This window comes from Pelophylax lessonae, assembly GCF_965119305.1.
Source record: "Pelophylax lessonae genome assembly, chromosome: 4".
Taxonomy (NCBI): Eukaryota; Metazoa; Chordata; class Amphibia; order Anura; family Ranidae; genus Pelophylax; species Pelophylax lessonae.
Genome location: NC_138771.1, coordinates 573,917,959 through 573,936,958, shown reverse-complemented (window position 1 = coordinate 573,936,958; position 19,000 = coordinate 573,917,959). Strand labels below are relative to the sequence as shown.

General features: G+C 42.5%; 1 protein-coding gene across 1 annotated transcript in view; it reads left to right on the top strand.

The window, feature by feature from the left end:
• The first annotated feature begins 227 nt into the window (after positions 1-227).
• HTRA4 (HtrA serine peptidase 4) overlaps positions 228-19,000 on the top strand; it is a 94,959-nt gene continuing 76,186 nt past the window's right edge. The window contains exon 1 of the mRNA XM_082255225.1: positions 228-968. Within this exon, the coding sequence (XP_082111351.1) occupies positions 521-968 (448 nt within the window). The 5' untranslated portion in view covers positions 228-520. The remainder of the gene's footprint in view (positions 969-19,000) is intronic.

Sequence of the window (19,000 nt, the reverse complement as noted above, 5' to 3'; positions counted from 1 at the left end):
GGAGAGGGAGGCAGTGGAGGAGAAAAGGGATTTAGAGAAGCCGGATATAAAATGTGGAGTTAGTGATATTTTCAGTCTGTAATTTTGTCTAGAAAAGGTGCGAACATTTAAAAGCATTTTTCTTGAATACTTTGTGCATTTTATACGTCTTAGGGTCATCAAAACCATCTGTGTGCATTGAAGGTACAGCAGTAACAGTGGAACTACGTTTAGAGCAAAATAGTCTAGAAATCTTTGAGCACAGCTATTATATATAATTGCTAAAGTCAATGCACAGTTACACCAGTAGCTTCTGAAAGGAGTAGAGGTGGTATCAGAGTATAGTAAATGACATTGTGTCTGTCTAGTGCTATGTAGAGTATATTGTCCAGAGTTTTGTTGTATTTGGAGGGTGCTGTAGAGATAGAGGACAAGTTCATGAGCCAAGTCTATCCACGGGGCTCAAGATCAGGGTGTTTGGTAGATATCATTAGAATTTCCAAAGTGCAGTTTGAACATTAGGTCTTCACTACATTTGAGGATGTCTCCAGTATGGATCCTGCTCCCTTTATTTCTTCTCTTTCTTTCAACCTGCGCCCAGCCTCGCATTGCCCGACGTCAGACCTCCAACTGCCCCAGAGTTTGCGAGCTGTCCCGGTGCCCGAGGCCCCAGTCACCTTGCCAGGCAGGGGAAGTGAGAGACTCCTGTGGGTGCTGTCCAGTGTGTGGGGCAGGTGAGGGGGAATCATGTGGGCACCGTGGAGGAGCTCCATGCGGAGAGGGCATGGAGTGTGTCCTGCCTGGGATCGGAGGAGCAGGTACAGCCAGGAGGAGAATAGGGGTCTGTGTTTGCAGTACCAGTGAACCGGTGTGTGGAAGTGACGGGAGGACCTACAAGAACCTGTGTCATCTGAAAGCGGAGAACAGACGGGCAAGGCTGCAGAACTCCCCTCCTGCCATCCACATTCAAAAGGGGCCCTGTGATACAGGTAAGGGGGGTGTGAAATGGGCATTAGAGTGGGAAGGTCACGAAGGATAGTTAGTCTCATCTCTTCTTATCCACCTGCTTTACCAAATCTGACTATGCCTTTGCCTAATGAGTTTCTAAAGCCATTCTTTTTTTTTTCTTTTTAATTTTGGATAGATTGGTGAAGGGGTAGACCTTCTGTTTTATTGTTAGAAAAGATAAAAGCTAGCACTCCAAAAATGAGGATTAGAAAATTTACTGTAGTTCTCTAAAGACCAACATTTCAGTACACAGAGGGCCCCTTTCTCAAGATAGTGATCTGTTCATAACATTGTGAAATTGTTCTCAGTGACCTTGAAACATTGGTGTCTTTGGAACTACTTTAAATGTCCATCTTCGTCTTTGGAGTGTTGATTGTGATCTTTGGTTTTTGGATTTAAGTGGTACCAACATCAACCCAAGCAAGAAATCTTTGGCACAATAGGAGTCAGTGTGGGATGGACTGCTGACATAAAGCATTTATTGCTGTCTGTGTCAGTACTGGAGAGGGTCTTCCTCTTTTTGTCCTTGGGTTATTGTCACAAGGACAGAAAGTAATCGAAAAATTAAACATTTATAGTTGTCACAGGAACAGGTTATATAGTTTTATATAACAAACAGAACAGGTTTTATAGTTGTCACAGGTGAAGGGAAATTTTCTAATGGGGACAGTTGTTCTAGTGACTCTCACTTTGGAGAGATCTCCTATTTCTTCCTGTTGTGTTTCTGGGACACAGACAGCAAGGAAAAATAAATTGGCTTTAAATTTATTTTAAAGTTTAACTCCGATTTTGAAACAAATGTATTCTGATAAAACAGGATAGCTGAATAATCACTTTTTCAGATAGTATTTATTAACTGTCTCCTTCAGATATACCTAATGAAGTTTCAGTTGATAGTCATTTTGTAAAAATGTTCATGTTGGGAATACTGTGTGCATGCAAAATTTCACAGAAAGCTGCAACAAGCAGCATTTGAACACTTCCAATGTGCCTCTAGCTATCTAATAAAAGACCTAAGGCTTTAGAAATAGCCTTTCCTACCAGTATCTACAAATATCTACAGCCAGTTTTGGTACAATAGGAATAAATAAGCATATTATGATAAGATATATTATGGGGAACCATATAAATCTTTGCATATGTACAAATGAGACCTGGAGTTATTTACTAAAAGAATACATTTTCAATATCAACCAAAATAAACTGGCTTTTGGAATGTGACTTATTCTTCATAGATTGATTGCTGTAAAGCAACCTGTACACAAACCTACTAGTCTGCCTGCCCACCTGTTGGTAAGAAACCTATCTGGCCATCCATAGTGATGGGCAGATGTGAAAATAATAAGGCGTCAAGACGGTCACTGACCTAGCATATAGTTCATAGGTACTTGCTATTGTATCGCACGTTTTTTATGTTACCTGAATGATGTCTAAGTGGTAAAGTTGAGAGGAAAGGAGTATGTACATGGGTCCTAAATAAGTCTACTCTGTATAGTGTATAATGTGCATCCTAAATTGCTGCATTTATACAAAATAAAGCATACCTGTAGAATGGTGTGTATTTGATTGGGGTGTGAGATAATCATTTCATACTTACTCATTCTCTATAAAACCTATAAATAGCTATGCACAAGTAAATGTTCTATATATATTGTCCCAAAATGAATAGATGAATATTTGGCATGATACTGTACATTGCTTTAGCTTGTTGTAAGTTTTTTTAACAACTTAAAAATATGCAGCATCACAATCTCTTATTTTAGGAATTACCAATCTGATTTGGAGATATATTTTACCCTGATTATACTTGTTGTATAAATTGGAGTCACTGTCCTTTTAGCACATCTTCTCTATTGAGGGGAGAAGGAATATTCCCACCAATCTAAAGCAACCCTTCTCTGTTTATAATATTCATGTATATGGTCATCTTGAGTTTTTGTTTTTGTAAAATGTGTTAGTATATAACACATACCTTTTAGCTGGTGTTATTTACTAACTAAGCACATTGCATGAATACTAAAAATTGTTCCTTCACCTGGAATTGATAAAAGCAGAGAAAAAATTAAATGGTTTCTGTGGAACACAGTAGATTTGATGATCTCCAAGCTTTTTAGAGCTTTTAAAGCTTTCAGGAAGAAAGTATGTCGTAAATGGTTAGGTTGAGGTTGGCTTAAAGGAATCATCCATGGTGAAACACAACAGTTCTTTCCTAAAATAGGTCATCACAAATCCAAAACACAAAGGTTTATTTTTTTCCTCTGGTCCAATTGTCCACCCACGTTGGCCGGTTAATAGCTAAGATAACGTTTAAAAAAATAGTCATTTAGTCAAACCTGCATACAGCATTTTCACATTTTGCCTTCTGGTTGCTTAACACCCTACTATAGAAGGCATGCTTTCCATATGCTGCACTGATGATTGTCAATGAGACTGAAATACCTGTGCGTTAGTTTTAAATATAGGCTGTATCTGTGCTTTAAATCAACAGTTGCAGATTCCAGTTAGTGTAGGGTCATTAGGAATTATTTGTATCACCCTACCTACTAAATTTTAAAAGAGGAATAAACCCCATTATTTTTTAAATCCATGATGGAAGCAATGATATAAATACTTTCTGTTAAGGAAGACTTTGCAAAGATAATATAACTTAGCTTAGGTTCACATTAGTGCTGCTGCATAATTATGAGTTTTTAAGTGCATTTCTTTAGTGCATTTTAACACACACATTTTTTTTTTTTTTTTTTTGGGAGGAGGAGACTGATAATCACAAAACCCTGTCTAATAATACTTGCTTATGACAGCCTTTCTCAGCATGTGTAGTGCATGAGAACCCTTAAAATTAATTTCTGGTCTAATGCAACCCCTGATAATAACCACTTTTACCTACATTATGTTAGCACAATGGTCAGGAGGAAGAATGCTCTGTATATTTGTGGTTAGTTAGACAAATCCCCCATTTCATATGGCTAAAAGATCATTGGTGTGTCAGTTGTAACAAATTTGATGACATTTCCCATTGCTAAACAAACCCTGGAGGATTTCTGGTTGAAAAAGGCTGGTGGTGAGCTGTGGGACCTTGGTTGGGGAAGCAGAATTTTCTGGTTTCTCTAATACTGGCTTCATTTTTAAGGCCACAGAAAGAAATATCCTTCCTACCCATTGCCTAAGCTAGTGATATTATTACAGATTTCTGACTGTGAAAAAGAGAACATGTGACCTGCCTTTTAGAACTTCCTTTTTCATTCACTTACACAAACTTTGAATAAAACAGACTGCGAGAAGGTAAACACGGGTGCCCTGATCTCATAAAAAGCGTTCACATCCTGATATTAATCTATATTTATGTCATCTAGTATGGCTTTGTGGAGAAGTTGGGACAGGACCTAGGGCTAACTTGCCTTGCCTTGCTAAAAAGATTGTATTTAGAGGAAGTTTTGCTATTGAGTTATCCATGCAAATGTTATTGTGTGAATGTAGATTAATAAATGGAGGAATGTTTTGTGTGCTTCTATTTGGATTTCTGCACTGGTGGGCTGCTCGAAAGATTTTAGATCAGTTGTCCTAATGCGGCCTGTACAGAGCCACCCAGAAAGTAACATCACAGTGATGTGGGTTTGGTATTCCGTTTCCAGTAATTTGTATTGAAAAGTATTTTGCAAGAGAAAGGTATACATCACATTATAGGATAAGATTGGGTAATACCAAGCCATACACCTCTATAAACCTACAAAAATAAAGATAACTAATATCACATATGGTAAGGAAATCAGGACCTACTGAGGTCCGTGGTTGTGGTGAGACTAACCACATACACAAAGATAACAAAATATCACCACCATGGTACTTGGCAAAATAAACTAAACTAGCCTAAGGTCAAGTTAGCCACCTTATCGTAACAGCAAAATGCCGAGGCACAAGGTGCCCTTCACAGCTAAGTCTCAACAGGAAGACCTCTATCCCATTGGCTGAATTAACACCCCAAAGTCTTGTGCACTGGCATAATACATGGCTCCCGACCTCCTCTGATTGGAGGGGATGACTTCACAACCTGAAAAATAGGAGTCAGGTTTGGGACTCCTGTGTATTCTATTCTACAACCAGATCTAGACGGAGGATGGCCTTGTGGAGAAGCGGTGGATTAATAGTAAGTGCATATTAGGTCTACCTTTGTGTCTTCTGGGTGAACAGAAGAAAAAGACTTTCAGCTCAAAAGCCAATTCAGTACCCAATGCATTTGGGGGGGCAAAGGATCTCCCTCCATCAGGGATTGGGCTAGGGTTGCTAGAATTCCTGTATGGACTGTGGTGAAATCCCCTAAAAAGGGATCTTCATAGGAAAATAAACAATTGGCGAAGAGCTCACCAAGCAATGATGTAATGGCATTGTCAGTTTCCATCCAGAGGGATCATTGCCCTATATTGTATTCTCCAAGTGGCAGAAGTCAAGTTGGCAAGAGATGCTATCAGCTTGCATATAAGGATAGCCATTTCCAGCGCCTCATTTCTGTTTGGGTTTGTGTCTTCTGAAGACCAGGTTTCAGGCCCTTTGTTTTACTTTGGAATATTTCACTTTGCATCAGTCCTATAAAAGTTAGTGGGATAAGCCACCACAGGAAAATGGGGAAACCTTTGGCACCCAGTAGATTGTGGTTTCAGATTCTGAAGGATGAACTCCTTAGGGCTTTGAAAGAGTTGGAAGTAAGGTTGGGAAAGTAGAGATGAGTATAAATGATGAACTATGTTAACCTGTTCCTGCTCCACAGATCTTATTAGAGCTTTCAAACAATGGTTGGAGAGGTTGGGGAACAGAGATGATTGTAATTTATACACTTAGCTAAACGTCCTGCTTTTCTAAACCCATCTTTATCATTTTTCATGGGGTAATTTTTTAAATGTTCATCCTTCATCCAGTACTACTTGTAGTTTTGGCTGAATTTAACTTTTAAAAGTGTCAGAATCAGTTTCATATCTGGAACATACAGTACATAAACATAAAATAAACTTGTTTTGGCCAGATACTTGCTTTATATAAAAAAAATAGTAATAACACATAAAATTTGGTTGATGTGGGCATCAGGAGTCATTTTGTTACTGTTGCCCCCATATTTAAATGTACAATACATCCAAAAAAATGAACAATAGTAAACCCATTGTTCACAATGTATTAGGAAGTTAAAACAATTTTATTGAACCTTTCATTTATCCTGTGAGTAGTGACCAGTTGTCGTTTTGGTTGACTGGTTAGATACACAAGACTGGACAGGTACAACATGAGGAAATAAGGGGTTTATTGGAGAGATCAAAGTGTTAACTTGTTACCCAGCAAGCATGAGTATATAAATTGCCCAATGAGATTTTAAAAGAGGTTAGGTGTGTAAAGAAATCCAAAATTCAGTTTTGAAGAGAAAAGAGGTATTATACTCGCCTCTCTGGTAGCCCAAGTGTCCAACCTCCTCTCCATTTCTGATCTGCAGCTTCCATCTGAATCTTCAGCATTCAACATATCCAGAAGTTTTTAATGCCTTTCCCCTCCACCATATACTATGGTTTCCTCCTTTGCCCCCAAGTACTGCAAGACACAGTTGTGATGTAGGGGGCAGCTGAAGAAACTACATTGTCCTGTGGGGACACTGAGATGGACGCAGACTTGTCTTGGCAGATGCCAGCAGCTTCACCAGCTCTCCAGAACTGACAGGCACTGTCTCTACTGTAAAGCACGGTCTTTTTCTTGATCTTTCTCCCTGTCTCTCTCCCAGACAGGGCTTGAACTTCCTCCTGTACCAGTCTCCTTTCCCAGACTCCCCTCTGGTTTCCTGGGTTTTCTAACTTATATAACCCCTCCCATACAACAGCGGACTGGTCTTTGAAGTTCTTTTTGGGTTGGTTTAACATTGGAGTTCTTTCTGGCTGGAACCACAACTCCCAAAATGCAATCCTCTTAACTGATGTTCATAAAGCTCCATCTTGTGGCAAAAAAAAGAACTTCTTGCAATAAAGATTAACTATGATAATGCATTAGTAAACCTGCTGTGTTCAAGTACAGCGCCATACTGACACTGTACTTGAACACAACTTGCTATATGGTCTGATAACACTTTTGTACTGGCAGCCTTACTCTTGTTAGTTTATTGAGCGCAGCTTTCTTTCTTTTTTTTTATTTTTTATTAGTAAACCTGCGCATTTCAGTTACAATGAGCACTGTTACATTGGAAAAAAAAATAACAATAAATAATGATAGGAAAATAATAGTTTTGGGGGGAAAAGTTGAAAAAGGAATTAATGAGGACAGATTAGGGTAAACTAGGGGTTGAAATTGGGTTAAATAGGAACAAACTTAATTAAAAAAAAAAAAAAAAACTGATTTGTGCTGCAATTGCGGCAAAATGCAACTTAAAAAATTGTGTGAAGCTTGCTGTCCAAAAAGGAGCAGGAGCTTCTTTTGGATGACAAACATACAAACATGCATTGGACTACCCATTGACATGCATAGGATGTCCTATACATGACACACGTAATCGCATGAAAATAGCATGAAAGTCGCTTACATAAAAGTGTGAATGGGGCCAAAAGGCAAATTAACTATGCACTCTGTAAGTGCAGTTGCACTCTTTGCACTCTTTTTTCTTAGTAAATGTGAATGTGGTAAAGCTTCACTTTTAAAAAATACGCAATCAGGAAAATGATCCAGGTTTTTAACAGCTACTGTATTTATATCTGAAATTATATGAATTATAGGGATGTGGTGCTTGTAGTCATCCATTGACATACCTGTTTACTCAACTGCTGTATTTACACAGCAATTCCCTTTTGACCGTTAGGAACTGTGACACACAATCACATCCCAAACTGTGGATGTCCCAGTGAGTGCTTCCTTTATCTAGGTTGTTACTTGAGATGAATCAGGAAAACTGGCTTACCAATAATGTCTTGTTGTAATCTCTAACTGTATATCCTGTGTTAAAAGAACCCTTAAAGCCTATTTTTTTTTTTTTTAAGTCAGCAGATTTATTAAGAAGTGCCTCTTATGATGGTGGCTGCTTTCCACCTGCACACCCACTCTCCTTTACTCCTTTTACAAAAATACTGATCTGTGAGATAAAGATAAAGAGGACTGCGCATGCACAGGTGGCAAGGGAGGCTAGGAGTGCTCGTTCTTGGATTTCCAGGACCTCAGTTCAGGCACTGGTTTCATACTGCCATCTGCAGGATGGATTAGGGAGGGCAAGTTTGTCAGTAGCTGAAGAGTTGGCTATTTGTTTGGGGAATAGAGCCGAGGATTTTAATATAGTGGGGACACTGTGCTGCATGAGGACTTTTTTGGGAAATGTGTAAAGGTAAAATTGCTTTTCAAATAGTTACTTTCCTCCCTTCCCTGTTATCTTTTCCACAGCTCTGTCCCCTAACTGCTATGATGTGGGGTAACTTTCCGGCCTTCTGCAGCATTTTTAACTATGTCCCCTCTTGCTTCACCAGTGACTTGAATCCCTAGTGTTCTTTTTTAGGCAGGAAACCTGACCTTGACAGTAGCCCGCTCTCCAATAGGATCTGACACATGGCCATGGTATTAGACAATGCACCAACCCTTTCTCTAAAAAGTCCCTTGTAACAGATCCCCAATATTTGGACCAAGTATTTCTGTCTTAGGTCTCCAGACTCTCACGTGATGCAGTGACCTGGCCCCTCAATTCCCCCCAAACATCAGCCTAGCCTGATGAAGGGTAAAACAAAAGACCCTTTATTCAACAACTCACTTCCAATATACAGTCTCATGTGTTTGATTTCATTATCATATGCAAATGTAATTGTATACAGAACATAGTTAACATATTTTGGCCATCTGGAAAGAGACAATAGGTGAATGAGACTGCAACATTATCATAATTTACTCAACAAACCAACAAGCCCCCAAAACAAAGCCGCATACATATTCCTAGAAGTGTTTATACAAAACCACCTCTAGACAGATGAAAGTAGAAGATGTAGGCTTGTAGACTGCCCGTCTCGGTTTTCAAAACACCTTACTATAAAGGTCAATACACATCCCCACAATAGACATCATTAGCACCTCTTTAATCTCTCAATTTGTGGAGAAGTCCTCTGCTGCAACAGGCAGCTTAAGGCCTGTAACATTGATCCCAGTCTGAGTCTGTATCTTGGGGTGACATGGATTTCATGTATTCCAAGTGTCCCCCAGCATACACTCCCAACCAGAGCCGCGCTCCCCTACAAGCCAGGGCCGTAGTCCGTGGGCAGGAGGCTGGCCTCCACACTCCTCCAGTAACCCGTGACGAATGTGCCAGCAAATGGGCGTTCGTCACATATCTCCCTCCTCCTGGGGAGACTAACCAGACCCCAGACCTCAAATTGGTTTGGGTCTGTGTTTGTCTGGTGTCTTTTGCCAGGCTATGCCATGCTCCAGAGGGCCTCCTGCCCTACCCAATTAAAATATCCGGGGTCTTCCTGGGCAGGGCACCAGCTATAATACACTCCAGAGGCATTCCATGGTTGCTGGAGGGGCAAAATCAGGGTGGCATGGGCCCCCATACTAAGGGGTTGGGGATCTGGGCTGATTGCACAGCATCTCTGGAATCCAGGGGTGGAGGCCACGGCCCCATCCACCCCTTCCATGCCAAAAGCTGCATGGACTGGTGGGCAGATACCAGTGTGATTCTGCCCGGCTGTCAGCTCTTCTGCTGGGTAGGCACTCAGCTGCTGGGATAAGGGACCTACAATTGTCTCTCCCGCTAATGCTGGCTGGTCCTGGGTAGTGGGCACGACCATCACCACCCCCAGTGCTGTTGGCTGCTGCTGGGATGAGGGACCTACAATCGCCTCTCCTGGTAACACTGGCTGGTGCTGGGTAGTGGGCACGACCATCTCCGCCCCCAGTGCTGTTGGCTGCTGCTGGGACAAGGGACCTACAATCGCCTCTCCTAGGTACCGCTGGCTGGTTCTGGATAGTGGGCACGTCCATCTCCACCCCCAGTGCTGTTGGCTGCTGCTGGGAGGAGGGACCTACAATCACCTCTCCCGGTAATGCTGGCTGGTGCTGGGTAGTGGGCACAACCATCTCCACCCCCAGTGCTGTTGGCTGCTGGTGGGACGAGGGACCTACAATCGACACTCCCGCTAATGCTGGTTGGTCCTGGGTAGTTTGCACGACCATCTCCACCCCCAGTATAAACACTTCCTAGAAGTGTTTATACAAAACCACCTCTAGACAGATGAAAGTAGAAGACATAGGCTTGTAGACTGCCCATCTCAGTTTTCAAAACACCTTACTATAAATGTCAATACACATCCCCACAGTAGATGTCATTAGCATCTCTTTAGTCTCTCAATGTGTTGAGAAGTCCTCTGCTGCAACAGGCAGCTTTAGGCCTGTAACATTGATCCCAGTCTGAGTCTGTATCTTGGGGTGACATGGATTTGAGTCCAAAGTAACAGTACTCAAGGGTCCCCCAGCATACACCCCCAACCAGAGCCGCGCTCCCCTACAAGCCAGGGCCATAGTCCGTGGGCAGGAGGCTGGCCTCCACATTCCTCCAGTAACCCGTGACGAACGTCCCCGCAAATGGGCGTTCATCGCATTCCTCAAATACTGTAACTGGATTTGCATTTACTGTGCAATTGACTGCAAACTGTTGATTTACTTGGATGTCTCCAGAGGGTCACACTTAGACATATATAGGTGTTATAGGAGCGGAGCCATATTAGTGTAAATGATTTCATTAGCGCAAGCATATATTTCTGCTACTATCACACCTATATATGTCTAGGTGTATATATACATATAAGTATGTGTGTATATATACCCGTATACACAAGTTCAGATGTTTTGCCTGCCTCCAAAAACCCCCAAAAAATGCCTGCAACAACACACCTGGGTGTTTTTTTTTTTGACGCTAGCGTTTTGTTTGGGCATTTTTTGGGTTCTTTGGAGGCAGGCAAAACATCTGAACTTCTGTATACGGGTATATATACACACATACTTATATGTATATATACACCTAGACATATATAGGTGTGATAGTAGCAGAAATATATGCTTGCGCTAATGAAATCATTTACACTAATATGGCTCCGCTCCTATAACACCTATATATGTCTAAGTGTAAAATACATATAAGTATGTGTGTATATATACCACTGTACACAAGTTCAGATGTTTTGCCTGCCTCCAAAAACCCCAAAAAAATGCCTGCCAAAACACACCTGGGCGTTTTTTTTTGACGCTAGCGTTTTTTTTTGCCATTTTTTTGGGTTCTTTGGAGGCAGGTAAAACATCTGAACTTGTGTATAGTGGTATATATACACACACACTTATATGTATTTTACACTTAGACATATATAGGTGTGATAGGAGCGTAACCATATTGGTGTTAATTATTTCATTAGCGCAAGTAGTGTTTTCTGCTCCTTTCACACCTATATATGTCTAGGTGTATATATACATACATGGGTGTGTATATATACCCCCTATACACATGTTCAGATGTCATGCCTGACTCCAAACATGTGCTCAAAAAATCCCTATAGACGCCTGCAGCCAAAAAGCAAGCTGACGGGTGAGAAGCCATATTAGTGATCTGAATGTGACTTAAGAGAAACAATGTTTTCTCTATAGCGGTCACCCTGACATGGAAGGGTTTGGTCACCCTGCCATAGCAGTCAGTGTCAGTTCACCCTACACTACATTACGGTCACCCTGGCACTTAACACTTTCCCTACAGAAACTAAATTTTTGCATCTAACTAAAGTGTAAAGGAGCACTCTAACTACACTAGATATCCCTTTCCTCACACTAATAAATGCTAAATGACACTTTTGAAGCCAATTTAACAGAACTGCTTCCATTCTCTTCCATGTCCCTGTATTACAATGCTAGGAATTTGCCGGGGCTATCTTATATACTGGGGGGCGTATTCACTAATGATTGGTCTAGGGACCCCCTAGTCACTCCAATCACATTCCTAGCATTCTCCTGCCCCCTCAATTGGCTTTTACTAATGGTTCTGGTCCAATCACGGGCTTTTAAAGCCCATTTCCTGTCCCATTGCATTTTGGTCGGTTCTGGTTGCCGAATTCCGAACTTTTTGGGCAAAAAGTTCTAAATTCGGCCGAACCTCGAACAGCCAATGTTCGTGTCGAACCGATGGTCGACCCGAACCGTTCAATCATCCCTATCCTTAAACCCGAGCTTAGGCCATGATGACATATTGGGTACTGGCGCATGCACAGACACTCAATATCTCATAAAATGTATTCTATATTGTGTGGACTTAGACATTCCAGGAGCACTTTGTAAGATGGTTGTGTATGCACACACATGCCACACAATCAATGATAGACTACTGGTGGAAACCAGCAGGGCCGCTGATAAGCCAGGACAACCATCCCTGTTGTACCGGGCCCGGCCAGCAGAGGGGGCCCGGGCAGCTTTACAGATCGTTCAGTGGAGAATAAAAAAAAAACGGCTTTCTAATTTACACACCCGCTCAGTTGCTCCTACTAGCTTAAGCTGGATACACACTATACAACTTGTGTTGGTAGATTTCCTTTAGATTTACCTTCAACGATGTAGTGCAAGGGCCTGCCTGATTGCATACAAATTGAAAGTGTTTAGATCAGACCTCATATTATATGGTTTTGGTAAATCTAAAGGAAAAAAATCTAAAGACAATTGTATAAGGTGTATCCAGCTTTAGTGGGTGTTGTAATCATACTATTCCCAGGGCCCCTCTCTGATGGTGTAGGAAGAGCAGTCAAGGGACCTTTTTCAAATTCGGTGCATGTGTATTCCGTGCCCGTCGCCTGCTCTGCATGATGCTGGCTGCTCCGGTGACAGATGAAGTCCCAGCTGCCTATTACCTTCCCTGGCGGAGTGATCTCCCTCGCTCAGCTCCATGCCTAGCAGCCGAGAGTGAGAGAGGCGGGCGGCAGCAGGAAGAGGCAGCTGACAGGGAGCAGAAGGAGCCAGACTTTATCGTGGGTGGAGGAGCACATATAAACTGTGGGTTTAGTACGTTTTTTTAACCACTTACCGCATACTGACGTACCCATACGTCAGCAGATTTTGCGGGGTTATACCGGGATGATGCCTCTAGCTAGAGGCATCATCCCGTTACCGTGGTTTAAAGCCAGACGGTCGGCTTTCCGTCGGTACTGACCGATGCGGCTCGGGAGCCACTCGATCGTTACCCGGGTGAGCGGGAGGGGACGTCCCCCCCCTCCCGCCGCCTTCCGTGGCTTTGCTCGGGGCTCCCGTCCCACCGGGAGCCCCGAGCACCCAGCCGGCACGTCCGCCGGCTGGATGGAGTCCCGATGAATGCCGGAAACTGCATCGATCGGGTCTCCGATGACGTAACCCGGAGGCGGCATCCATGACGTCACTTCCGGGTTACTGTGCTGCAAAAGGCGGCAAATTTGAAAAATGGCTGTATGCAAAAACGCAGTTTTCGGCGTTTTGCATACATGGAAGTGTAGTGGAGAGGTCTAGGGTCTTTTAGACCCTCGATCCCTCCATAAAGTGTACCTGTCACTACATATTGGTGTCACAAGGGATGTTTACATTGCTTGTGACAGCAATAAAAGTGATCAGATTTTTTTTTTTTTTTTAAAACCTGTAATAAAGTTAAAAAAAAAGAAAAAATAAATAGGAAAAAAAAATAAAAATTTAGCCGCCCCCGTCACCGTTAGCTCGCGCACAAAAAAAAAAGTATACGCAAGTCGAGCCGCGAATGAAATCGCTGTTCAAACCACACATGTGAGGTATCGCCGCGATTGCCAGAGCGTGGGCAATAATTTAAAAAAGGGCTACACTCTAACTCTAAACTGGCAACCGTTAAATAAATTTAAAGTGTCGCCAATTGAGATCTCTATTGACCGTAGTTTGACATCATCTTTCACAATATACAAAAAAAATGGGCTAACTTTACTGTTTAGTATTTTTTAAATGCAGTGAAATGTAATTTTTCACATTTTTTCCAAAAAAATGGCGTTTTAAAGACCGCTGCGCAAATAACGCGTGACAAAAAATTTTACAATGACCGACATTTTATTCTCCAGAGTCTTTGCTAAAAAAATATATATAATGTTTGGGGGTTCTAAGTAGTTTTCTAGGAAAAAATACTGGTTTTAACTTGTAAACAAAAAGTGTCCGAAATAGGGCTGGGGCTTAAGTGGTTAAGCAAATCAATTACCTTTTATTTTGCCCATTAGTTTTTGTGTTTTTTTTTTTTTTTTAACTGTATTGCAGCATTCTGGTATGGAGGAGGGGTCCTAAGTAAATAATTAGGTCTTTAAGAGACCCTGTCAGGTAGCAAAACACTTGTGTGAGCAAGCTATAATATAATGCACATAAATACAGTGAACAGATTGTAAGTTTACAAAGTAAGACATGGGCACTGTAGTGTATTAACACAGACAAGCTGTACAGGTTGCTTCTTTATTCACTGCACATCAGCATGCAACTAACTTCAGCCACACCCAGCTCCCAGACATATACATAATTGTAACATTTTGCAGACAGCAACTTAACCCGTTGCTTACCATACTACATTCCCTCCTCTCTTTGAATAAAACATAACATGCACAACGTATTAATAAGATTAACAAAATGCATGGATGAACAACTAAAAATTTAACCTATAAACTCCTGACTATACACATAGTCCTTAAGGTAGGCCGGTGGATTTGTTGCTCGTTTTTCTCTTGGCCATTCCGATGTGGATGGTTGTGGATTGAAGTCTGGATCACTGGCAGTATCATCACTACTCTTTGCCTGTTCGCCATCTTCCGATACTTGACCTTCTGACTCAATAAATTTCTTCACAAATGAGGAATTACGCACTTTTGTGTGTCCATCTAAATCCTCTAAAACCACTTGAGTACCACTTTTCTCCTTTACAACATAAGGCTCAGGTTCAAAGGATGGAGCCAGTTTGTTAAACCGATCACTTTGAAGCAACACCTTATCACCCTGTTGAAGGCCACTAGGTTGACAATGGCGGCGGTGGTTTGCATACTGTTCAGCCCGGATCTTCCTTTCCTCATCAATATGCCGAAAAGGTGTCTGACTTGTAGGAGGACCCCCAATGTCTGGCAATTTTGTCCTGAATTTGCGACCACAAAGAAGTTCCGCAGGACTAACGCCAGTGACAGTATGCGGAGTTGTGCGATAAGCCAAAAGAAAACGCCACAGTTCCTTTTTCCAGTCTCTTCTCTCTAAATGAGCAATCCGCAAAGCTTCCAGCAAGGTTCGATTCTGGCGTTCCACTTCCCCGTTAGCCTGTGGCCAGTATGGAGTTGTACGATGATGTTCAATAGCATTTGATTTCAGATAATCCTGAAATTCCTGAGAAGTAAATTGGGCACCATTATCACTCACAATCCGTTTAGGCAACCCATGAGATGCAAAAATGCTCTCCAACCCCTCAATTACAGTTGATGATGTAGCTTTAGTGAGAACTACCACCTCTTGCCACCTTGAATAATAGTCCACAACAACTAAAAGATGGTGTCCAGATGGAATGTCGCACAGATCAATGGCTAAATCTTCCCATGGTCCCTCAGGTAGAACAGTGTGAGTTACTGGTTCTGGTTTAGGTTTGCTGCCCACCAACTGACATGCTCGACATGAAGAAACCAAACGTTCCACATCCTTGTCAATTCCTGGCCACCAGACTTTCTCACGTAATCTTTGTTTGGTGCGTACAATGCCTTGATGGCCCTCATGGGCTAAATGTAATGTACGTTTCCGTAAATCTTTAGGCATCACAATACGATTGCCACGGAGAACTAGTTGTCCTGCAATACTCAGCTCTTGTTTGATTCTGTGATAGCTTGGGTCACAATCCACCCAAACCCCTTGTCTTACACATTTTCTCAACCGAGCAATTTCCGGATCCACAGATGACAATTCTTCAACCTCCCGCGGTGTCAATGCCTGAGGCATGGCGTTAGTAGCCACAAAACGAATGTACTCTTCTGCCAGGTTATGAACAGGTGCAGAAGACTGAGGCAATCTGGAAAGTGCATCTGCCGCATTAGTCGGTCCAGGTCTGTACCGCACTGTAAAGCGATATGGTAACAATCTGAGAACCAATCTCTCAATTCTGGCGGATGGTTTTGAGCGTGGCGAATATATCACTTCCAGAGGCTTGTGGTCTGTGATGATTTCAAAATCAAGGCCGTAGAGATAGGTGTGAAACCTTTCACATCCCCAAACAACAGCCAAAGCTTCTTTCTCGGTCTGAGAATAACGTCTCTCTACATCAGTGAGGGATCTGCTTGCATACTGAATAGGCCTGTAATCGCCTGTGCATTGTCTCTGAACCAAGATGGCGCCTAACCCCACAGGGCTAGCATCGACAATAACTTGGGTGTGTGCAGTAGGATTGAAATAAGCCAAAGTTGTGGCGCAAGTCAGCCGTCTCTTAAGTTCATCAAATGCACCTTGTTCCAAAAAGCCCCACTTCCACGGGACTGCTTTGCGAGTCAACACTCTCAAAGGTTCACTGACAGTCGCCATATCTGGAATAAACTTGGCACAGTAATTCACTAGCCCAAGAAAACTGCGTACTTCTGCAGGGTTTTCAGGATTTCTGGCATCAGACACAGCTTTAATTTTACAGTCCTCCGGACCAATGCCCCTGTCAGACAGCACATGGCCCATAAAAGTCATTTTATTCATTTGAAATGTGCATTTCTTCTCATTTAATGTTAACCCTTTCTCCTTTAAGCGATTTAGCACTGCACGGAGACGTTCGTCGTGCTCCTGTGTGTTTGTTCCCCACACAATTATATCATCAGAAATGTTATGCGTGCCTTCACAACCATGTAGCACTTGCTGAATCACATGTTGATAGGCCTCCGGTGCGGACGATACGCCAAACATCAACCTCTTGTATCTAAAAAGACCTTTATGGCTTGCAAATGTAGTGATGACTCTAGATGCTGGGGTCAATTCAATCTGATGATAACCCCATTTCGAATCCAGTTTACTGAAGACACTTGCCCCATTCATTGCATGCAGAACATCTTCAATAGTGGGAATTGGATGTCTCTCTCTCTCTGCACAGCTTGGTTAGCACATCTCATGTCCACACAAATCCGAATATCTGTGCCCTTTGGTACAACAACTAACGGCGATACCCACGGAGTGGGCCCTTCCACAGATTCAATAATGTCAAGGTCTAGCAGCTCTGCCAGTTTGTGCTCAACAGGTGATCTCAGGCTATAAGGAAGTCTGCGTACTGGCTGTGCAATAGGCTTTACATGTGGATCAATGTGAAGCTCCAACTGAAAATCCTTTAATTTTCCAAATCCAGAGAAGCAATCTTTAAATTCCTCTTTCAATGCAGAAATAGCAGGAGACACCATATTCACTCTTGCGCTGCCTACATCACGGCCAATCTGTAACACCCCTAGTGCCATTGCGGTTTGACGACCAAGCAGAGGCGACCCTGTGCCATCTACAACATAGAATTCGGTCTGCAATGGAGGACCAGTCTCATGTGTTTGAACAGAGGTATAAAATTTGCCTTTAAGTTGCAGTGGTGTACTGGAGCCATAAGTATAAATCTGTTTAGTGGTGTTACACAATTTAAGGTGATTTTCTCTGCCATTAAGACTGTGCCAAGAAGCCAAGTCCATAACATTGCATGTAGCTCCAGAGTCAATCAACACTGACACATCTGTATTTCCAATCTTAATGGTTAATGTCCCAGCTTGCAGAGAACACAGGGAGAATATAAATTCACAGTCAGGAGCACTCTCTTTATCCTCAGCTATAACATTTACTTGTGCAGATTGTCCTTTGGTTTTGTTATCTCTGGTTGTACTTCTACACACAGCTGCAAAATGACCTGTCTTTCCACAAGCATAGCACATTTTATTCTGTACCACAGTGCAGTCCTGACTTGTGTGTCCCGCCCTGCCACATTTATTGCAGGTGATATGTAAAGTCCTCTTTGGAAAACTCTCTTTCCTACTCCAGATATTCCTATTATTATAGGTAGGTTTGGAGACTGTATTGACAGATGCAGTGTTCTTGGTTTCAATATGCAGAGCCTGGAGCTCAGACAGTTCAATGGCTCTTGCAATCTCCTGCAGACTAGTAAGTGTGAGACTAGGTTCTCTCAATAATCTCCTCCTGAGGTGCACAGATGTGCATTTCTCTATGACCTGATCTCTGATTATCTCCTCAGTTACAGTCCCAAAATCACAAGACTTTGCCAGATATTTCAGCCTAGTCACATAACTGTCTGTGGTTTCTCCCAGTTCTTGCACAGCCTGTCTAAACTTATATCTTTCATAGGGAATATTTTTCTTTGGCTCAAAGTACTCACTCAGTCTATTCATGGCTGTCTCATAGTCTGAATCTTCCCCTGTTGCTCCCAGGGTTTCAAAAATGTCCTGAACTTGAGGTCCAGCTAGATGCAGCAGCATGGCTCTCTTCTGAGCAGGTGCAGTCACTCCTGTGGCTATAACATAGAGCTGAAATCCCTTCTTCCACTTGTCCCAGCGCTGTGAGAGACTAGTGTGGTCTCCAGACACATCAAACGGTCCGATAGCCGGTAAATCCAGAAAGCTAGCCATCCTCGTCGCCAAAATGTAGTGTATTAACACAGACAAGCTGTACAGGTTGCTTCTTTATTCACTGCACATCAGCATGCAACTAACTTCAGCCACACCCAGCTCCCAGACATATACATAATTGTAACATTTTGCAGACAGCAACTTAACCCGTTGCTTACCATACTACAGGCACCCCTTGACATCATTAACCCCTTCCCACCCATCTCAGCCCTTCCACTGGATCTTAAGGCAGGGGGCAGGACAGGGCTACCAATGAGCCAGTACAACCGGCCCTGTTGCCCGGCGTCATCAGCTCAGCGGGGGGGGGGGGGGGGGTTCAGGGCAGCATCACAGACAGTTCAGTGTAGAAAAAAAAAAAGAGGGCTCCCTAAATTTCACCCCCACTCGGCCACTCCTACTAGCTTACGGGGCAG